At 41.3% G+C, this 17,515-nt stretch overlaps 2 protein-coding genes across 5 annotated transcripts in view; one reads left to right on the top strand and one right to left on the bottom strand.

Annotated features, from left to right (window-relative positions):
- Positions 1 to 17,515, bottom strand: part of mgmt (O-6-methylguanine-DNA methyltransferase) — a 101,587-nt gene that overhangs the window by 42,283 nt on the left and 41,789 nt on the right. The window lies entirely within an intron of this gene.
- The window catches only part of ebf3b (EBF transcription factor 3b), an 88,292-nt gene that overhangs the window by 68,528 nt on the left and 2,249 nt on the right, over positions 1 to 17,515 (top strand). For all 4 annotated transcript variants that reach the window (XM_044136494.1, XM_044136493.1, XM_044136496.1 and 1 more), the window contains exons 11-13: positions 7,340 to 7,428; positions 14,792 to 14,857; positions 15,029 to 15,200. In XM_044136494.1, the coding sequence (XP_043992429.1) occupies positions 7,340 to 7,428; positions 14,792 to 14,857; positions 15,029 to 15,200 (327 nt within the window). The remainder of the gene's footprint in view (positions 1 to 7,339; positions 7,429 to 14,791; positions 14,858 to 15,028; positions 15,201 to 17,515) is intronic.

Raw genomic sequence — 17,515 nt, 5'->3', positions numbered from 1 at the left:
CCAAACCCGACAGGCTTTAAAGGAACTCCAGCCCCCGACCACCCCCATCCCCTCTCCTCCGCTGCCGCTTTTTGATTGAAATTCATCGGCAAGTTTATTGAGAAATGAATGAGGGAGGCAGCGCGGTATTGACTTTGAGAGGAAAACACAACTCATCTTGAATGAGGGGGAAAATTCACCCGTAATTTAGCCGCCATCGATCCATGCCCCGTCCATGTATTGATCTTCATTTTACAATATTAATTTGCGCTTGCAATCAGCTGTGAAGGGAGCCCATTTGATTTCTGCGGGGCCGGTAATGTGCGAGAGTCCACTGACGTCCTCGGAGAAGAGGCACACATGCTTTAGATGTCATCTAAGAGGATTGAACAGGTGTCTCTGGCACCTTTCTAATAACACAGCCAATATGAAGGGAGCTGAAATTATGGATGTGCGATCTGTAACATTGCTCCCTTTTAACTGTGTTAATTACATTTTATCTGTTGCAGGGGCAATATCTGTGGGAGACTGTAACTGTTGAGCTTTTTTCATCTGTATTGGCTCAAAGTTCATGAAATTTCAATGAACATTGATCTGTCTCCATTGATTTATCTTAACTGCAGATCTTTGAAATTTTAATTTCCTGTTCATCTCGAGACTGCTGGAGATGGAATCACTGAGTGGTAACTGGCTGCAGTGGATGGAGATGATATGGTCAGTGTTGAAACAGATGAGGTTTGCTTTGCGTGGGGTTGCTGTGAAAATTTCAATTTGGCTTGGTTTGGTTGGTTTATAGGTTGGTTTCCACATCTGTCTGCATGTTTTCTACTCTTCCAAATGGAACTTATCTAGACAAAGCAGCAGCATGACTTCTGATTTCTTTACCTTCCCTCTATGCACAGCATTCAATTTTAATTCCTTGGAGTTACCATGGAAAGTTATTCGCCCTTTCTACAGTGCTTTATAGTAGTATTCAGACCTGAAATGTTTTCCTGTGTTATTATGTTACAGCCAAAGACATCAGAGTATTTTCAAATCTTACAACAGTCCCAATTGGCTTCATGTCTAGATCATTCGAACACATGGACCTGATTTGGTTTAAGCTACGTTTTATTGCCGCATGTGTAACATTTGGCCTCAAATAGGCTTTTCTCCAAGAATGCTTTGTATTCATCTCCATCCATTTCCCTATTAGCAATGATCAGCTTCTGCTGCTGAAGAATAGCATATCCACAGCATGTTGCGGCCACCACTCTTTTTCCTGGTTCTTTGTGGGTATGGTGTGTTCAGGGCGATCTGCTGTGTTAGGTTTTCTGCCACACAATGTTTTGCATGCAGTTACATTTTAGTCTCGTCTTACATGAGCAACTTTTTCTATATGGTTCCTTGAACCAAAATGCAAATTGGACTTGACTTTCCTCTCATCACTTTTCCATAAAGAGCACAAAGAAAAAAACAAATAGCTTTCCTTTCAACAGATTCCCCCCACCTGAGCACTGTATCTTTGCAGCTCCTCCAGTTACCGTGGGACTCTTGCCACATCTTGGCAATTTTGCAGTAGCATCATAGACTTCCCGACCTAACACTAACTTTTAACAACTTCGTCCTTGACCTGTCAGTTGAGTTCATTGCTTTTCCCAATGCTGTTTGCTCACGGATATTCTCAAACAAACCTCTGAGGCACTCACAGGACAGCCAGATTAAATTATATTAATTAATTGGATTAAGTGACCTTTTTAGGAGAGGATTGGATTTTATTTTAGAGTATCAGAAGAAAGGGGGCTGAATTCAGCCTCCTTCAGAAAACTGAAATCTCATGTAACTTTTGAGATTTCAGTTTTATTTGAAAAAACTATATTTCTATACATTTTCTTTCGATTTTATGCACTACTCTGTGTTGGTCTGTCACATTGAGTCTTAATAAAATACATAATTTTTTTGTGGTTCTAGCATGATAAATTGAGAAAATTCTCAAGGGCTATGAATCCCACAACAAGACACCAAGAAATTCCTGCAGAGTGGTGAATTTCAGCTGGAAGAGGTCATTCTGTGTGATGATAGATCTGCATTCGCGTTACAGACTACAGGTGCCTACAGGGCTTCAGTTTGACAAGTCACAAATGCAATAACACTTGAATGAACTACTTGCTTGTGCTGTTTATCTGTCTCCCCCTTTCCAACTCCCACTCCACCTCTAATTTGTGTTAAGGGGGGAAAGAAAAAAAAAACTGCTCAATGGTGTAGGAGGAGTGGAGATAAGCTCGAAGCAGTTAAGTATAATTAGCGAAAGTAATAGCTGGCAAATGGCAACAAGGCTAGGTTTTTATCTCCTGGAAAGATAGAGTTATCGTAATAAGCTTTAATGGCTGGCAGGAATGCTAGTACTCTGTGCAGGCTTCCATTCAGGCTCGTAGACTTAACAAGGAACAATTTCCCTTGAATTTACTGCTTTGCTCAAACATTTCCCTATGTTTATACCCTGATACTGTAAGTCAATACACGTGTTCACTCCACTTTCATATAGATTGAGGGCACACACAGCCGTATTGCCATGTAAGCACTTCTGGCTGCCAGCATCGGCCATGTTCTTCTGTTCCCTCAGAGCGGTTACTCATGTCCCATTTCCAGAGAACACGGAGAAGTGAGCAGCAGACCACACTCATACGGCATGTACAAGCGATCCACTCTACATTTTAAGTAAAGTGGCGGTGACCGAGGCTGCTGAAGGACCTCTCGCAGAAAATGAAGGGAAAAGGGGGGGAAAGATTGAGGCGTCGGATCGAAATAAGATTGGGAAGCATGCATTCCAGGAATGGAGGAATTCAACTGAAGGCCTGCCACGGCTGCCAGTGCGCATGCGGGGCTGTTCAAAAGGAGGAAACGATACGGTCGCAGCTGCACAAGGAGTCAAGCATTCCATTTCTTCATATTCTGAAACACGATCATTTGGTCTCTGGAGAGAATTGCTGAAATAGTCATAAAAAAATATTCTATTTCCCAACCTCCAAGACGGTCCACAGTAAGTCTGCGCATTTTGCCACTTACCATGCTAATTCTGCTCGCATGTGGCCATAATTCTTTAAGTTATCAGCTGTTAAATTTGAAACATATTTGCTGTCACATTCAGTTAGGAAAATTTCTATCATCCTGGAAATTAAAACATGAAGCATCTCTGATCCAGGCAGGGTGAACAGATATAAGGAGTATAATTGAACAAAACACGCAACCTGTCGAAATCTGTGCAGAAAATGAGAGAAAATGAAAATTCTATTAGTGTCTAATGTTCCCTCCTCCCCCTCGCCGTGCGCTCTTCATCTCTCCGGCAAAGTATTCAAATGCAAGCCCTGCCTTACCTCCCCGTGTCTCTTTTTCTCTAATTATCCATGAGGTCAGTAAGCAAAATGGGGAAGAAGCCAGGAGATCAATACAAATTATCCCTGAGCAAACCAGTGCTGACAGTTTGAATTGCAGCATATGTTTACCCAAAATCAGGCAATTTATCTTAATATCAGGCGAGTAATGCAGCAGGGGTGAGAGGTCACACAATCTCTCCACCTCATAATTACCCGCCTCTAAAACAGGAAAGTGGTATTGATTGGCCGCGGGCCGGGAAGCGGGCGTGACTGGAACGTGCCAGTGACCCCCACCCCTCCCACTCCCCGACACCCACCCTCCCCTATCATACCTCCCATAGTTCTCTCTGTCCCTCCGCCTCCCTTCGGCTAGACTCCCCACCCAGCGCAGGATTTATGGCATGTGTGTGGATGGTTTCGTGTTTCCTCGAAGCGACTCAGAAGTCTTACAGAAGGGGTAAGAATGGGTGAAGGGGGCGAGGGAGTGTAATACTGCTTTCACTGTTTATCATTGGAAGGTCAAGGAGGACTACACAAATTTTGGCTCTGGATCATCGCACCACTTTATTGCAGCGCAAAGTTTATGAGTGAGAAGAAGTACATGACGAGGTGTTGTAGACCTGGGAGGTGAAGAGGGTAAAAGTGTGGAAACCTGCATGTCAATGCAGGAAAACGTAAGGAGAGTGGTCCCAATGATTCTTGTAAAAGCTCAGCAGATGAAAGAAAATCTTTGCATGGAGGGGAAAAAAAAAATCTGCGGAGCGGTGCAGCGACTGCACATTTATTGTCCAGATTGAACATAAGTGCTCAGTATATATCATCAGCAGCTCTTACAGGATTATTGACATTGTCTGTGTCTGTCTGCGCCGGTGTTACACGCTATGACTACAAAACTGTCAACTCATCAACTGACAGCACCGTTTAGCGCTAATGCAAGTCTCCATCAGCTGTCAAAAGCATTTGCATGAAATCAATAGCAGATGGCGGTCTGTGTCACCAATTTCATTACGCCAGGGTTGTTACAAAGATCATCTCCATGATAGATGAGACGGCGACATGCCGGCATGGGGAGATCATGCCTCGTGCTGGAACTGGGACTGCACTGAGTTCTGACACCGACTGAGACAAGTTTTAATATATCTTTCTTTTTTTTTTTTTCTGTCACCAGAGCGTGGTGCCAACTGAGTCCTCCAAATCACATTCATTGCAGTTCTTAGGCCGGCATTTACAGTAGGGCATCATTATCATTGGAAAGACATGTCAAAAAGTCCACCTCTCCCGTTCTCCATCTCGTTCTGTACTTTACATCTGTCCGGCCGAGTTCCCAGCATGCCTGGCGGGTTCTGCAGGCCCCAGCTGAGGCAGAGGACAGGAGAGCGTGATGTATCACCCTGAGAGAGCCCACTGACAGCCTCTGATGATGGATGGCCTGATTATGGAGTGCTTTTTACACATACACAATTTACATCACACTAAGCAGCGGGGTCTGGCAGGGCCATCGAGCACATACGCGTTTTCCACGCGGGGCACGGGCGTTCACACGCTTGCATGTGTGCACATACACGCCTGCACGAGACTGCCAGAGTGCATAAGATAAGGAGGGGAATGGAAATAACAAAAGAAAAGGGGGCAAATTCCTCACTACAGCCTTGTCATGTAAGATCAATATGGCAGATCAATCCTTTATTAAGGAGAAGATGGCTTCTCCCCCTACATTCCCAAGCAGACCTTTGTCGTTTTGCGACACATGATGACATGTCAAATCAGATTTCCAGCAGTGTATGTAGCTGTGGCGGGGGGTTTATTCAGGTGTGTCTGCACTGCCGGGTTGAATACCACTGTATTTGTAAGCTGGATCTGTGCTATCGATTAGAGCCCCCACATTGTCCATGCTTGAGTACATAATTGCTGTTTGACCATGCTTGAGTTGGCAATTACTGTATTCAGCGTTTAGCTCAACTGCTGCATGTGTTCAGTTGCAGGAAGAAGTTTGAATGAATAGGAAATTAGTGTCTATGTCAAATGTTGGCATTGAAAGTCCCATTTTAACATAAACCTAAGTCTAAGCTCTTGACCCCACACTACTGAGGGGCAGAGCGTCCAAATTGGTTCGGTGTTGTATAAAGACACCAAAGTAGAATGAATCTTTAGCCCTTGAAAACAGAGCCACACTTTATAACAAAAGGGGTAAAAAAAAAAAAATAAAAGCACATTTTTACTCAGTTTACATATTTTTAATGACACAAAAGCACCTATGTTGTCAAGTCTTAAATGGCCCACTAAAGTATGTTTAGAATCACTGCTAAATATTTAAATAATTCATCATCACACCCACCAATATTTGTGCTGTTGGACCTAAAACAATGTGTTTATTAATATAATATTCAAGAATCTTTTAGGCAAAGTAAAAGAAAGGTTAGACACAGGTTATTACAATGAAAATAAAGAATGTACTAATCATCAGTGTATGTAAGATATTTCATATTCCATTTGAAGATTATTAAGCTTAATGTATTTATTTTAAACTATTTTCAAGTTGTTCGTGCTAAGTTGAAGAATGGAGCATAAAAGCAATTTCCACTTCATTACTGTTTACATCATAACATAAGAGCATATTTGGTCACGTGCAGACATAAAATAGATAAAAACTGATATTATATCAGTGTGATGAAGAAGTGCACTGTATCCAGTGATAATTTTTACCCACAACCATAATTAATTGCAAAGAAATAAGGAGGTAGATAATGGTAGAGGTAACCTAACTAAATGGTCGTTAGGTCATGACTTTTGTGTTGCTGTCCATGGCTCTTTGTGTTTGAGATCACTTGTTTAAGACCTTTTCCTGAAAAAGCAGCAACCTAATAAAGCGCAGCAGGCTTTGTATAGACAAAAAAGCTCAGTCCTAATCCAGTAGAACTTAATTTCTGGTTTAAGAGTTCAGGTCAAAGTTCTGGTGATGGTCATGGTTAAGTACAAGTGAAATTACTCAAATGAATAAAATGTCCCAATGAGAATAGGAAGACAAACTCGTGTGCGTGTGTGTTTTTGTGAAATTGTTGGGGGTTGCGTTCACTTGCTTATACATTCAGCAGGTTCAGCGAGCTGTGTGGTGTTAATGCTGAAATTACATGCTGAGTAATGAGTGATGGGCCAAATTACAGGCTGAACAATGAATAGAGGCAGGCAGCTCTTATTAGTCTCCATAGAAAGCCATTGATTTATGAAGCGCCTTGCTCGGCAGAGTTACTCTGCTGAAAATGATATCTACATTGAGAAGTGATGTTCTCTATTAAGCCATTCTTTCCCCTTTTGCACTACTCTCCTCCCCTCAGCCTCTCTCTGAGTGTACACATGATTGTTTAGAATCAGGCGGAGCTGTAAGGAAACCTTCAATTACCCATTAGGGCTGTCAGACATAAAACGCCCGGCTCTCTCCAAAGTCTGGGTTATGATTCATTTACTTTGTGCCTCTGATTCATCGCCCAATATGCCTCATGCCCCAGATTACTGTTTGAGGGGTGGGAGAGATTAATGGCTCCATGGGATCTGCCACCGTTTTTCAAGGGCCCAGTGTTGCAGTAGAGTTGGTGCAGAAGGGTGAAATGACAGCAACTTACACTAGATCAATGTGTGGACAGTCTTTCACAGATTATTAAAGCTCTGTTAGATTAAAAGACCCCCGCTATGTAGTTTACTGTAGTCAATATTCCCAAGCAGATAAAAAGGGGAGGGTCCCTCTAAAGGATTCTTAGTCTGATGTAGGTCATCATGGCTGCTAATGAAATAGCACTTGGTGACACAAGTGTCAAAAGGAACTCCCCCCAAAGCTGATGATGTTTCATAAAACATTGTCTCACCCTTGAGTTTTTTTTTTTTTTTAATTAGGCATTCTGAAATTCTTTCTGTACTGTAAACCATCACAAATTTTTCAATTAGTTCCCTCATATCTCTGGCAAAATTAGCCCTCAAATGGGTCTAATCTTTATCTTCCCTTTTCTCTCTTCTAGCCCTCAATGAGCCCACCATCGACTACGGTTTCCAGAGGCTGCAGAAGGTCATCCCCAGACACCCTGGCGATCCTGAGAGATTACCAAAGGTCAGTACATTGTCCTTTCCGAGCAAAGAAACAGGGTGGTAATGACACAGAGCACCTCAGCTTCTGAAGGAACAGTTTATATCTTAGCCATAGCAGATAACTCTCATGACATCGCTATTTCATATAAATCCAGATTAGTTTGTTGGTGCTAATTGGCTAGTCCGAGAGGGGCCATCGTCCGTTGTGTATTGGTGACTGTCCTTGGAAGCTCGTTGGGGGACTAGTGCTCCAGCGGTCATTGGGCAAAAGGCAGGGTACACTCTGTATAAGCCACCAGTTCATCACAAGGCTAAAAGAAACAAACTATAGGCAAAGTGAATGTGCGTGGAGTACTGTGGAAGGAAGCATCAGTAGTCTGGACATTGCCCACACATGTAAGGGGAGAACATGCAAACTGGATGCAAAAAGGCCTCGTCCACAATACAGAGCATAGATCCTATACAGTAAAATCATTTTATTGCTGTCCAATTTTCCATATTGATATTGCACACATTAATGCAATGCAGGTCGATAAAAATGCATCTGCCTTAACAGCGGCAACGTTTTTGGGAGTGACGTTGTGTTAAGACCCTACAAGTAAACTTTATTCTTGGCCACTAGCTTCAATCTCCAGGGTCAATTAATCTGGATTTACACTAAATGAAGACTCCAAAAGAATTATCCCCTTGAAGTAAGATATTTACTGCCTATAATCTTTTAACAGAACCTCCCTTCAAAATTTCTGAACCATCCATTTACGATCTTGCTAATACTCTGTGACAAATAAACTAAACAACATTCCCATCAACGCAGAGCACTGCGACCCAGAGCGCTAACAGCTTTTACTCCACATATGTGGCTCACCCTCCAACCAGCGTGGTAATGGTATTGGGTTTTTTTTTGTGTGTGGGGAGAGAGGCGTAAACTCTCTGTGTGGTAAAATAGCTCAATCAGGCGTTTTCCTCTCCAGTAGTCTGTGGAGATGGTAATCTGGTCAGAAACGACGCCTGCACCCTCATTACCCCACTCATGTTTTCCTTTCATTTTCTGCGGCTCGATTTGGTTTAATCTTTTGTTTACAGAACCCTGTGCCGTAAACCTTTCTAGTCTTGCTGCAGCTAATAGACAAAGACTGCATGTTATTATGCTCTGGCTTTTATAATGCTTTGTTTTTTTTATCTTTAAGTTGAAAGTCACATCAGTTTGGCATGACACATCAATAGGCCAAACTGAAAGAAAGAACTGAGAATTAGCATTAAGGCTGATATGTTCACATCTCTGTTTTTTTTTTTTTATATATATAAATGCTCTCCTGCACAGTCCTTTTGATTCCTTTGATTCTTTCACTCCTAGTTTCCCACTGATAGAATCTGTGTGTTTTCTCTAATTGCCACCCCGCTAGTAACCATTTTGATGACCAACGCTCCAAATGTGTCAAAAGTAATAATATGACTGATTAGTCAATTCAGGACCCCTCGGCACGCTGTAAAGCGGGGACCACCTCAGAGTTTTAATAATACTGTAGAACCTTTAAAGACCTTATCTATCATATCCCAGCAAGCAACACAACAAAATTATTAATGTCCAAAAGACAATTTAATAAAGAACAGAGTGTGATGTTTGACCAAGGCAACCTGGAGAAATGGAACTTCACAGCTAGTCTTTGGCTCAGTATATGAAGTGTTTCAATTAGACCTGGTCCCCGTGGAGACAGGAAGCTACACCTCGACATGAAATGTTGCTCTAATTTCAGGTGTAAACGTTGACCAAAAGGTGAAGTTCACTTACCTTTCATATCTACAACTCTATCTCCGCTGGCAAGACTGTTTGAGTTTTACAGGGTTTTCAAAAGTTTTCACCCTCTGTTAAAATTAAAGCATGATAAATAATTTCAGAATATTTTTACACATATTATGTCAAATATATCTGCACTACAATCACTTAAAGTAAGAAAAAAAAATGCTGCAAAAACCCGACTGTATAAGTGTGGAAATTTTAAAACCAATACCTTATTAAAACATGTTTTGATTCAGTTTAAAAAACTGAATCAGTTTTCAGACTGATTCAGCTTCAGTCTGAAAACTGACATATTATGTGACATGCTCAATATATCAGCAGGTAACATGAAAGTTATCCAAATCTATCAGACTACTACTGCACATGGCCATCTTTAGATGGACCCAAAGATTTTATGTTAGATTTGTTTAGCGATTGCTAGCTTGGTCAGTCCAAAACTTTAATGTTTCTCTCACAAAACTATTGTTTTATTAATTGAACAGTATGCTTGGACTTCAGGGAATGTTGACAAATTAATTCCCACTTCATCTTGATGTTTTATAATAAAGCTGACTAGTATTTGATATATTTTCTTCCACTTTGAACAAAGAAAATATACAATTCCAACTGAAGCCACCATGTCTCAGTGCGTTGGTTATGGTGTTCTGTTGGTGGTGGGTGTTGTTTTTGAGTCAAACTCATCCTTTAGAATTGTGGCCCAAAGTTCAATGTTGGTTTCATCTGACCACAACAAATCTTATTTGAAATAAAAGGTGACCCTTCTTGCAGCCCAAATCCTTAGCAAAGATATTTGAAGATTATTGGAGATGTAGGATATTTTTTCGTCACATATAGAACACAAAATGTTTGGAATAGGTTCCTGCAGTTTCTTTATTTTAATTACTGATGACTGTCTTCCATTTGCCAAGGTGCATGCATAATAATTTTTTGGTAATTTTATAATACGAAATCCTTAACTTCTCAGCGAACCGAAAGATGCAAATGGAAGTGCAATAAAAATCCTTCCGATTCACTTTAATTAGTATAAGATGTCCAAAAACTAAAATTCTTAAATTAAATCAAAAGGCCTTTTAACATCAAGTATTAGGTTAAGGTTGTGAACACCTACACAAGAAGGTTATTGTACTTTATTTTATTTTAATTTGAAGACAGACGTATTGGCTTTTTACTTCAATTCTACGTGGTGAAAGTTTGTTGTGGTTTTGTTTTATCATCAAAACATTTTCACATTTTAACAGAGCTGTGCACACTTTTGAGAGCCACTGTATATAAACAAAGTCCACATCTTTTCTGCAACCAGAGACACAATGCTACATGGTAACATGGCTTTATTACAGAGAAACCTTGAATACAAAGCATGGCTGGTTGTGGGACAGATTTTGACACTGAGACCGAGATTAGTTTCCTGGGTGAGCGTATACTTAATATAGCACGGTCTCCCGGCCTTTGCATGAAACAATCAGAGAGTGAGATGAAACCCTGCACTCCCAATAAACAACATAAATATTTGATTTGCTCTCTAATGGACCCAAATATGGGGTTCAGGGGGCATGTAAATGATCCCACGAAGTGATTCGTCATTGTTAAGCTTGCCATCTCAGGGTCAGCTCTCGGGGTCAAAAGCACATTCCCAATAAAACAAGCCTGCGGCGGGCCGAGGCTGCCGTGCACATTCGGAATGAGAGCAGAAACAGAATATAGAGAACAGCCATTACAGGGTGCAGGTGAGGCAGGGAGACTCTATAAAAAGAAGATAAAGCTGGAGGACGGCACGGTGTGCATTAGCAGAAAGGCAAATCGACACCAAGCCCACTCACCACCTCTATCCAAGAACCCCCCCCCCCAACCTCCGTCTCCTCCGTTCCCTCCCTCCCATGACTTCACCCTCCAGTTGATAATATTACTGCGCTATTGATTTCCACCAGCCTTCTCCCTGGGACCAGTAAGACACGTGGTAATTGTAAGGAGACAGAAAGCCAATATGGGAGTGCTCATGGATAGCAAGGGATGCACGCTAATATTGTTGCTACACAGAGAAAAAAAGGGGGGAAGCTGCCTCTGATTGAAGTTTACCTCGTAATTCTAAGACAACATCGCAGATGACAGCCTGACCCTGTGGGAGGAGAGGAGATATAAAAATTCAATGCAAAGTCCAGGGTGAATATGAAAGTAATAAGTGTGAGCAGTCAAGTGATGAGAAAGGAGATTGGTTTGCGGGCATGGCGTTAAGTGAAGAGAGACTTTAGAATTCACCCTCCTTTTTAAGATCTTGTTATAAAACAATTTTCTATTCATAATATAAAAAAGACAATTTATAATACCATTTTGTGCCCTCTGGCAGTAATGGACAAATAGACTGGATATCACATTATATCACACTCAATTTCTCTCCTCTGCAACAAATTAGATTCATTATAAAATTAAAAGTGGAAACTCAATATTGTTTTATTATTAAGCTGATTGCTTTGGATTCTTCTTGTTCCCCCCCCAAAATGAGCATAAGCCCATTCTTTTCCAATTCTTTGTGTAATCCACAAGGAGAAAATATTACAAATGTGTTCATGTCAAGCAATTACCCATGTATTTAAATGAATCTCTCTTCCTGTGCTCTTTGAAGTACCTTCATCTAATGGCCCTATGCTTCTAAATGCATTCATTACCTCAGGCTAGAGCTAACAGAGTAATTGCCTTACAGTTTTATAATGGCATTAGCACTCCAAGCTACATAACCTAGGCCCTCTTTTATTAACTGTGATAATATAAATACAACATCCATGTTAATCTAGTGCTTGAAGACTCCTTATTGTTAGATTTTTTTCTTTTTTCTTTTTTTTTTATAAGACGTCGTTTTGGATTTCTTCCCCTCAATTTTATGCCTCGGCAATAACACGACCGGCTTTTAAATCTTAGGTGATCAGTCATCGGAGCGTTTGTTAGCAGAGCACGGGACCTTTTATGCAGAACAGTCCCAAACAATAGCCGAAATCAGTCACGCATTTGTCACAGAACAGCAGAAATCATTCGAAGCCGTTAATTGTTTCAATTTAACATGGTGTGTTCAGATATGTCTCCATGACAAGAAAGCCAATTACACTTATGCCGGAGCAGCATTTGAGATTTACATGGAAATGCCCTCGGAACGCTATTCCGTGCTAATCGTATTCACAGCATGAGCTGACGCGCATGAAGGCGTCTCGTCAGAAGAAAACAAACTTCCTTCCTTGATTGGGTGCAGCACTTCTCATCATCCGCCGATATGACTAGGTTGCCACTTAAGCATAGCCCCGGCGAGTCAGCTTGGTTAGTTAAGACACCACGCGGTAAACGACAGATTAAGGATGAGAGGCAATATCGTTTTCTCCCCTCCTCTTTTTTTTTTTCCAAGCTGTCCTTATGTCACTGCTGCAAAGTACCATATGGACAAGGAGGGAGAGGACGTTTCGCGGAGAATGAAACATGGCTTCCGAATGCGACAGTCTTAATTGCTTTAATTGTTGTTTAAAATTGAGAGCCATGTAGGAGATCTTGAAATATGATAGAATAGATTATTGGTAATTATTAACTGCAGACAAAAAGAAAGGAAACCACTTTATCTCACTCAGCAAGAGAGAGAAAAATCTGTTCTGCCTGATGAGAACACATCAAGACAGCTGGTACACTCATTTAGTCTACCTGCTTCACGACAACCATAATTCTTTATTTGTATGCAAACTAGATGCATGCAACGTTGAGCATACACACCAATTTCAGAGGTAAATGCCCATTCTAAGAGCCACCCATCCGGTAACTTGGGGTGGATTAAGCGATATGTTTCTATAAGAGAGCATGGCACACGCTGCAAGTGGCTCCTACAGCGATTCATCTTGATAAATCAAGGACGGTGGCTAGCTATGCTCCTTAGGATGAAAGGGGGGCCCCCTTACACACGCTGCGTACACACACCGCATACGCCGCGCCTCGGAGACGCAGGCCAAGTCTTGGAGGCCGCTGTTTGAAGGCGCGAAGGCTGTGTTTACATTCATTTACGGCAGCTGCCGTCTTAATCCCACACTGCCATTGCCAAGTGATGGAACACTTCAGACAAATTACCGAGGCCTGCAAAAGAAAACACAGTGGATGTGGGAAGAAAACAAGCACCATCTGAGATGTTTCTAGTGACAGATTTGCATTGCTTTTAACCGGAGTTCTAACAGCACAGTCGACAAATCTCTGCTCTACAGCAGGTGACAACAAGAGAGCATTTTAAAAACACACACACACAACACCCATGACTGCAACTTGCCTTTTGTCAGATTAAATGCACTCGTAAGAGGAGGAGAGGGTTTTCATACAGCAAACTGCCTTCTGTATTATGAAAAACAAAGAGAGCAGCCTGGTTTCTGGAGAGGGATTTAATTGTAAGTGCTGAATTCAAAGAGCCGATAAGGACACACAAATGGGCCAAACCCCACCTAGCCGAAAGCCCAAAACAGAGAGTGTGTGTGTGTGGTTGACTGGGTGGGGGTGAATGAGGAGTGGGGGAGTGCGGGATCCGGGGCCAACTCATTTTCACCGTTAAGAGCCAATGCAACACAGCTAATCCGCATTGTCAAGCGGGGGCAAGCATGCAGACATGGATAAGACCACATCCTGAGCATCCGTGTCCCCAAGGCACGAGCACCCAGCTCTTGCTGGATGGGAAGTCATTTGTGAAGTCCTTTGCAACAGCCAGTCAAAGAGGTTAATTGAAAAATTCCTTAATGTCATTACAACAGAACTAGATTAACCCAGAGCTAATTCACTTTATTGTTCTGAAGAGAGGGGACTCGGCACTGAACTCCGGAGCAAACGTGAAGCCGGAATCAGGGGTGAGGTGTTGTTTTTAAAGGACTATGCCAGTTTAATTAAGATAGGGAACATTATTCACTGCTCTGCATGGTTGGAAGGAGCAAAATGGTAGTGCTGTATAAATTTACCTCCGGTGCCTCTTAAATCTAGGTGGCTCTTATTTATGTAAACATTTCATAGCACTTTTTAACACTGTTGTTCACCTCTCCGCGTGTCATACTTATTCTGCATGTACAGTGACAGCACACCTCCCTACTTCCCCCTCAAAAGTAATAACAAAACCAATAGTGGTGTATATTTTGTTGGATTGCCTTTGACATCATCTGATGCCTTTGTTTTTGGTGTTTCAAACTAATTACAATCCCTTTTTTTTAGATTTGTATTGATGGGATGGTTAGGCTCCTTTGTAACATGTTTTCAAGTCCATCAAACATTTTCAGAGGGCCTAGGGACCTAAAAACCTGGCGCTTTGATGCTCCTTGAACCACTTTCCCACTATTTGGGCCCACTGAATACTGGCATTATTATTTAATTTGAGCTGGACGCTAAAACAAACATTTTGCACAATTATTAAAGGGATAAGAGACATAAAACTGGACTGTTTTGACTTGCATAACCTGTTGCCTGTAGAAACATGTTAATCACTGCAAAAATCTTCCCAAAAGCAGGGGTCTTCTCTTTGACTTGACAGAGGCCTCAGGCTAAAGAAAACTCTGTTGTGGGAGTTGTATTTATTTCCTTTCCCTGTTTCCCTAATCAGGAGGTGTTACTGAAGAGGGCGGCTGATCTCGTCGAAGCCCTGTACGGGATGCCCCACAATAATCAGGTACTTCAAAAATCCTCTCAGTGTGTCTGATTTACACATAAAGAATTTTTGATGACATAATTAAGGCCCATATTCAGGACTATATCTGAAGGAATATAGTGCCGCGAGTCAACTCAACAGCCATGTATTATGCATTAAAAAAACCCTTTGCCTTCTTTTTTTGCCTCTCAGGAGATCATTCTGAAGAGGGCAGCTGACATCGCAGAAGCCCTATACAGCGTTCCCCGCAACCACAACCAGATTCCCTCTCTCGCCAACACAGCCTCCCACGGCATGATGGGAGTCAACTCCTTCAGCAGCCAGCTAGCAGTCAACGTGTCAGAGTCACAAGGGAATGACCAAGGTGTGTGATTTGGGGGGGTTAGCTCCATAACTTAGAGGTGCTCAAAAGGGGGTTGCAGAAGGATTGCAGGTGCTTCTAAGAGGAATACCCAGGGACTTACAAGAATATGGCAAATATGTTCTCCCTTTTGTTGCCTTCAAATAAAAATAACTAATAAAAAATGGCCTTATACGAAAAAAGGTATTAATCCAGTCCGCGAGTCTTCTTTCATTTTTAGTAAGGAGAGGTGTTACGTATTTCCCAGGCACATAGCAACATTTCATAGCACAGTTAATTAATTATGTTACCTTCAGTCGTTATAAAGAAAAATCCTGTATATATCAAACCTAGCTTAAAAGAAATCAGACTTTCTAATTTGATACCTTGAATTTGAGCCTCTGTCTCTTTAAGAAGCTCAAATTCTTCCCGACATGCCGCCTTCGGCATGTTATCATAACAATGCCTTTCAGTTGTGCCGTTTATAACCATTCATATGAGCATTGGACTGAGAAATAGTTCATGTGATGAGCTCAGCCATACCCAACGTCCACCAGATGTATGCTAATTGTTGCTGCCGCCAGTGTGGTGCAGCGCAGTGGGGAAGGCTTGTTGGGTGAGGGTTGCTCTGTGAAGAGGCTGGACACTGCGGCTCCAAGGAGGAGCTTTGTGTAAATAGGCGGTGCTTTGAATGAGCAAGCATTTTAGGCAACCTGAATGGCTAGCAGGGGTGCACAAAAGAATCAAAGAACAACTCCAGGTATGTTTTCGAACATGATATAAAGCTAAAAATTAACTATATTTTACATAATACGCCCATTTGAATTTGGAACTTGCAATATGTCTTTATAAAAAAAAATAGAGATGAATTTGGCTGATTCTGTCTTTCATTACCAAAACCAATTTTAGCCAACTGTGATTTTGCTGTACATTATACAGATATATAATTCAGATATTATTGATATGATATACTATAAATACTTCTGTTTAGTCTTCTCACTGGTGTGAGTGATTAATAATTATTTATATTCAGAACAGACGTGATGTTATGCCCTGTGTGTGCGAGACAGTGTCTGTAAAACAGTTGTGCAGCTAATTTAAAACAAAGAAAATATTATGCAGCTTGCCTTTTAAGCTGTCTTCAGCATTTTATATTAGCTATCAACAGGATTAGCAAGACTAGGATTATTAAAACAGCCATCTACGTGTTTATTCCCTGAGGAGAATGCAGACGACATTTTCAACTCCAGCAGATACAGAGGCTGAAAGCTTAAAAGGATAAAACAGTTAAACTTTTGCTTAATGTTCAGACTCCTTATTAGTCCCTGAAAGTCTTGCTCTATCACAGCTTAAAGCTGCAGTAGATAACTTTCATTTTAATTTTTATTTATGTTTTTTACATATTTGTTGAAGTTGCCACTATGTCCTGACAATGTAACTTGAGACAGATAGTCTGTGAAAAAAATCCTCTGGTTCTATTGTTATCTGCAGATTTATACCACTTCCGATCAGAAACTAGGAGGGTCTTAGTGCTGTCAATCAAGCTGGTGTACTCACTGCTCAAGATTGGCGGTTTGCTGCAGCTTTGGTAATGGCGGGCAAACAACTTACTGCTACAGGAAGACTGATTGTATACTGTTGTTACTAGCAGGCACTTTCACAACAGGCTATGCTTTGGGAAAGGAGCTGTATTTCTGATTGGTTGCTTCTGACCAGGATTGGTGTGTTGGTGCAAATAGCAGTCAAACCACAGGGAAGAGGCAGAGGAGCTTGACTTTTTTCACTGATTATGTCTCATACTAAGCTGCCACAAAATAAAATAAAAACATATGTGTGTAATAAAAGTTATCAACTGCAGCTTTAAAAATACTGCAGAAACGTCTTGACAGCTATTGAAAAACAGATTTCTCGTAGCATCTTACTAGTATGGGCCTAATCTGAATTCCTTTTTAATAAACTCACTGTCCCTGAAAATAGAGTTTTGGCTGTTCTTCACTCAGTAATAGCGTCCACATTTTGGAGTGTTGCTGTATGACGTGTGCACTGCCACACAAAAAAAAATCTTTGAACAAGTCCTCAACAGATTTCTCAGTGCATCCTTTTAGTGACTTTTCATACTGAATGTTATGTAAATTCTGGAAAGATAATAGAAATGTGTTGTTTCAGCTTCCTGCCTCTCTCATGACACTCTAAAGTCATTGAATCATTTACGTTCTTCATTCAGCAACAGAGGACTTGTCAGCAAAGCTTTGTTAGCGTCTTGATAACAGAGCTATCTGGTCATAGAAACATCATATTTCTCGCTACGTTGCTGCTAAAGATCTTTGACTGTACCAGTT

This window comes from Gambusia affinis, linkage group LG13, assembly GCF_019740435.1.
Source record: "Gambusia affinis linkage group LG13, SWU_Gaff_1.0, whole genome shotgun sequence".
Lineage (NCBI taxonomy): Eukaryota > Metazoa > Chordata > Actinopteri > Cyprinodontiformes > Poeciliidae > Gambusia > Gambusia affinis.
Note: the sequence above shows the minus strand (reverse complement) of the source record. Positions and strands in the feature narration are given on the sequence as shown.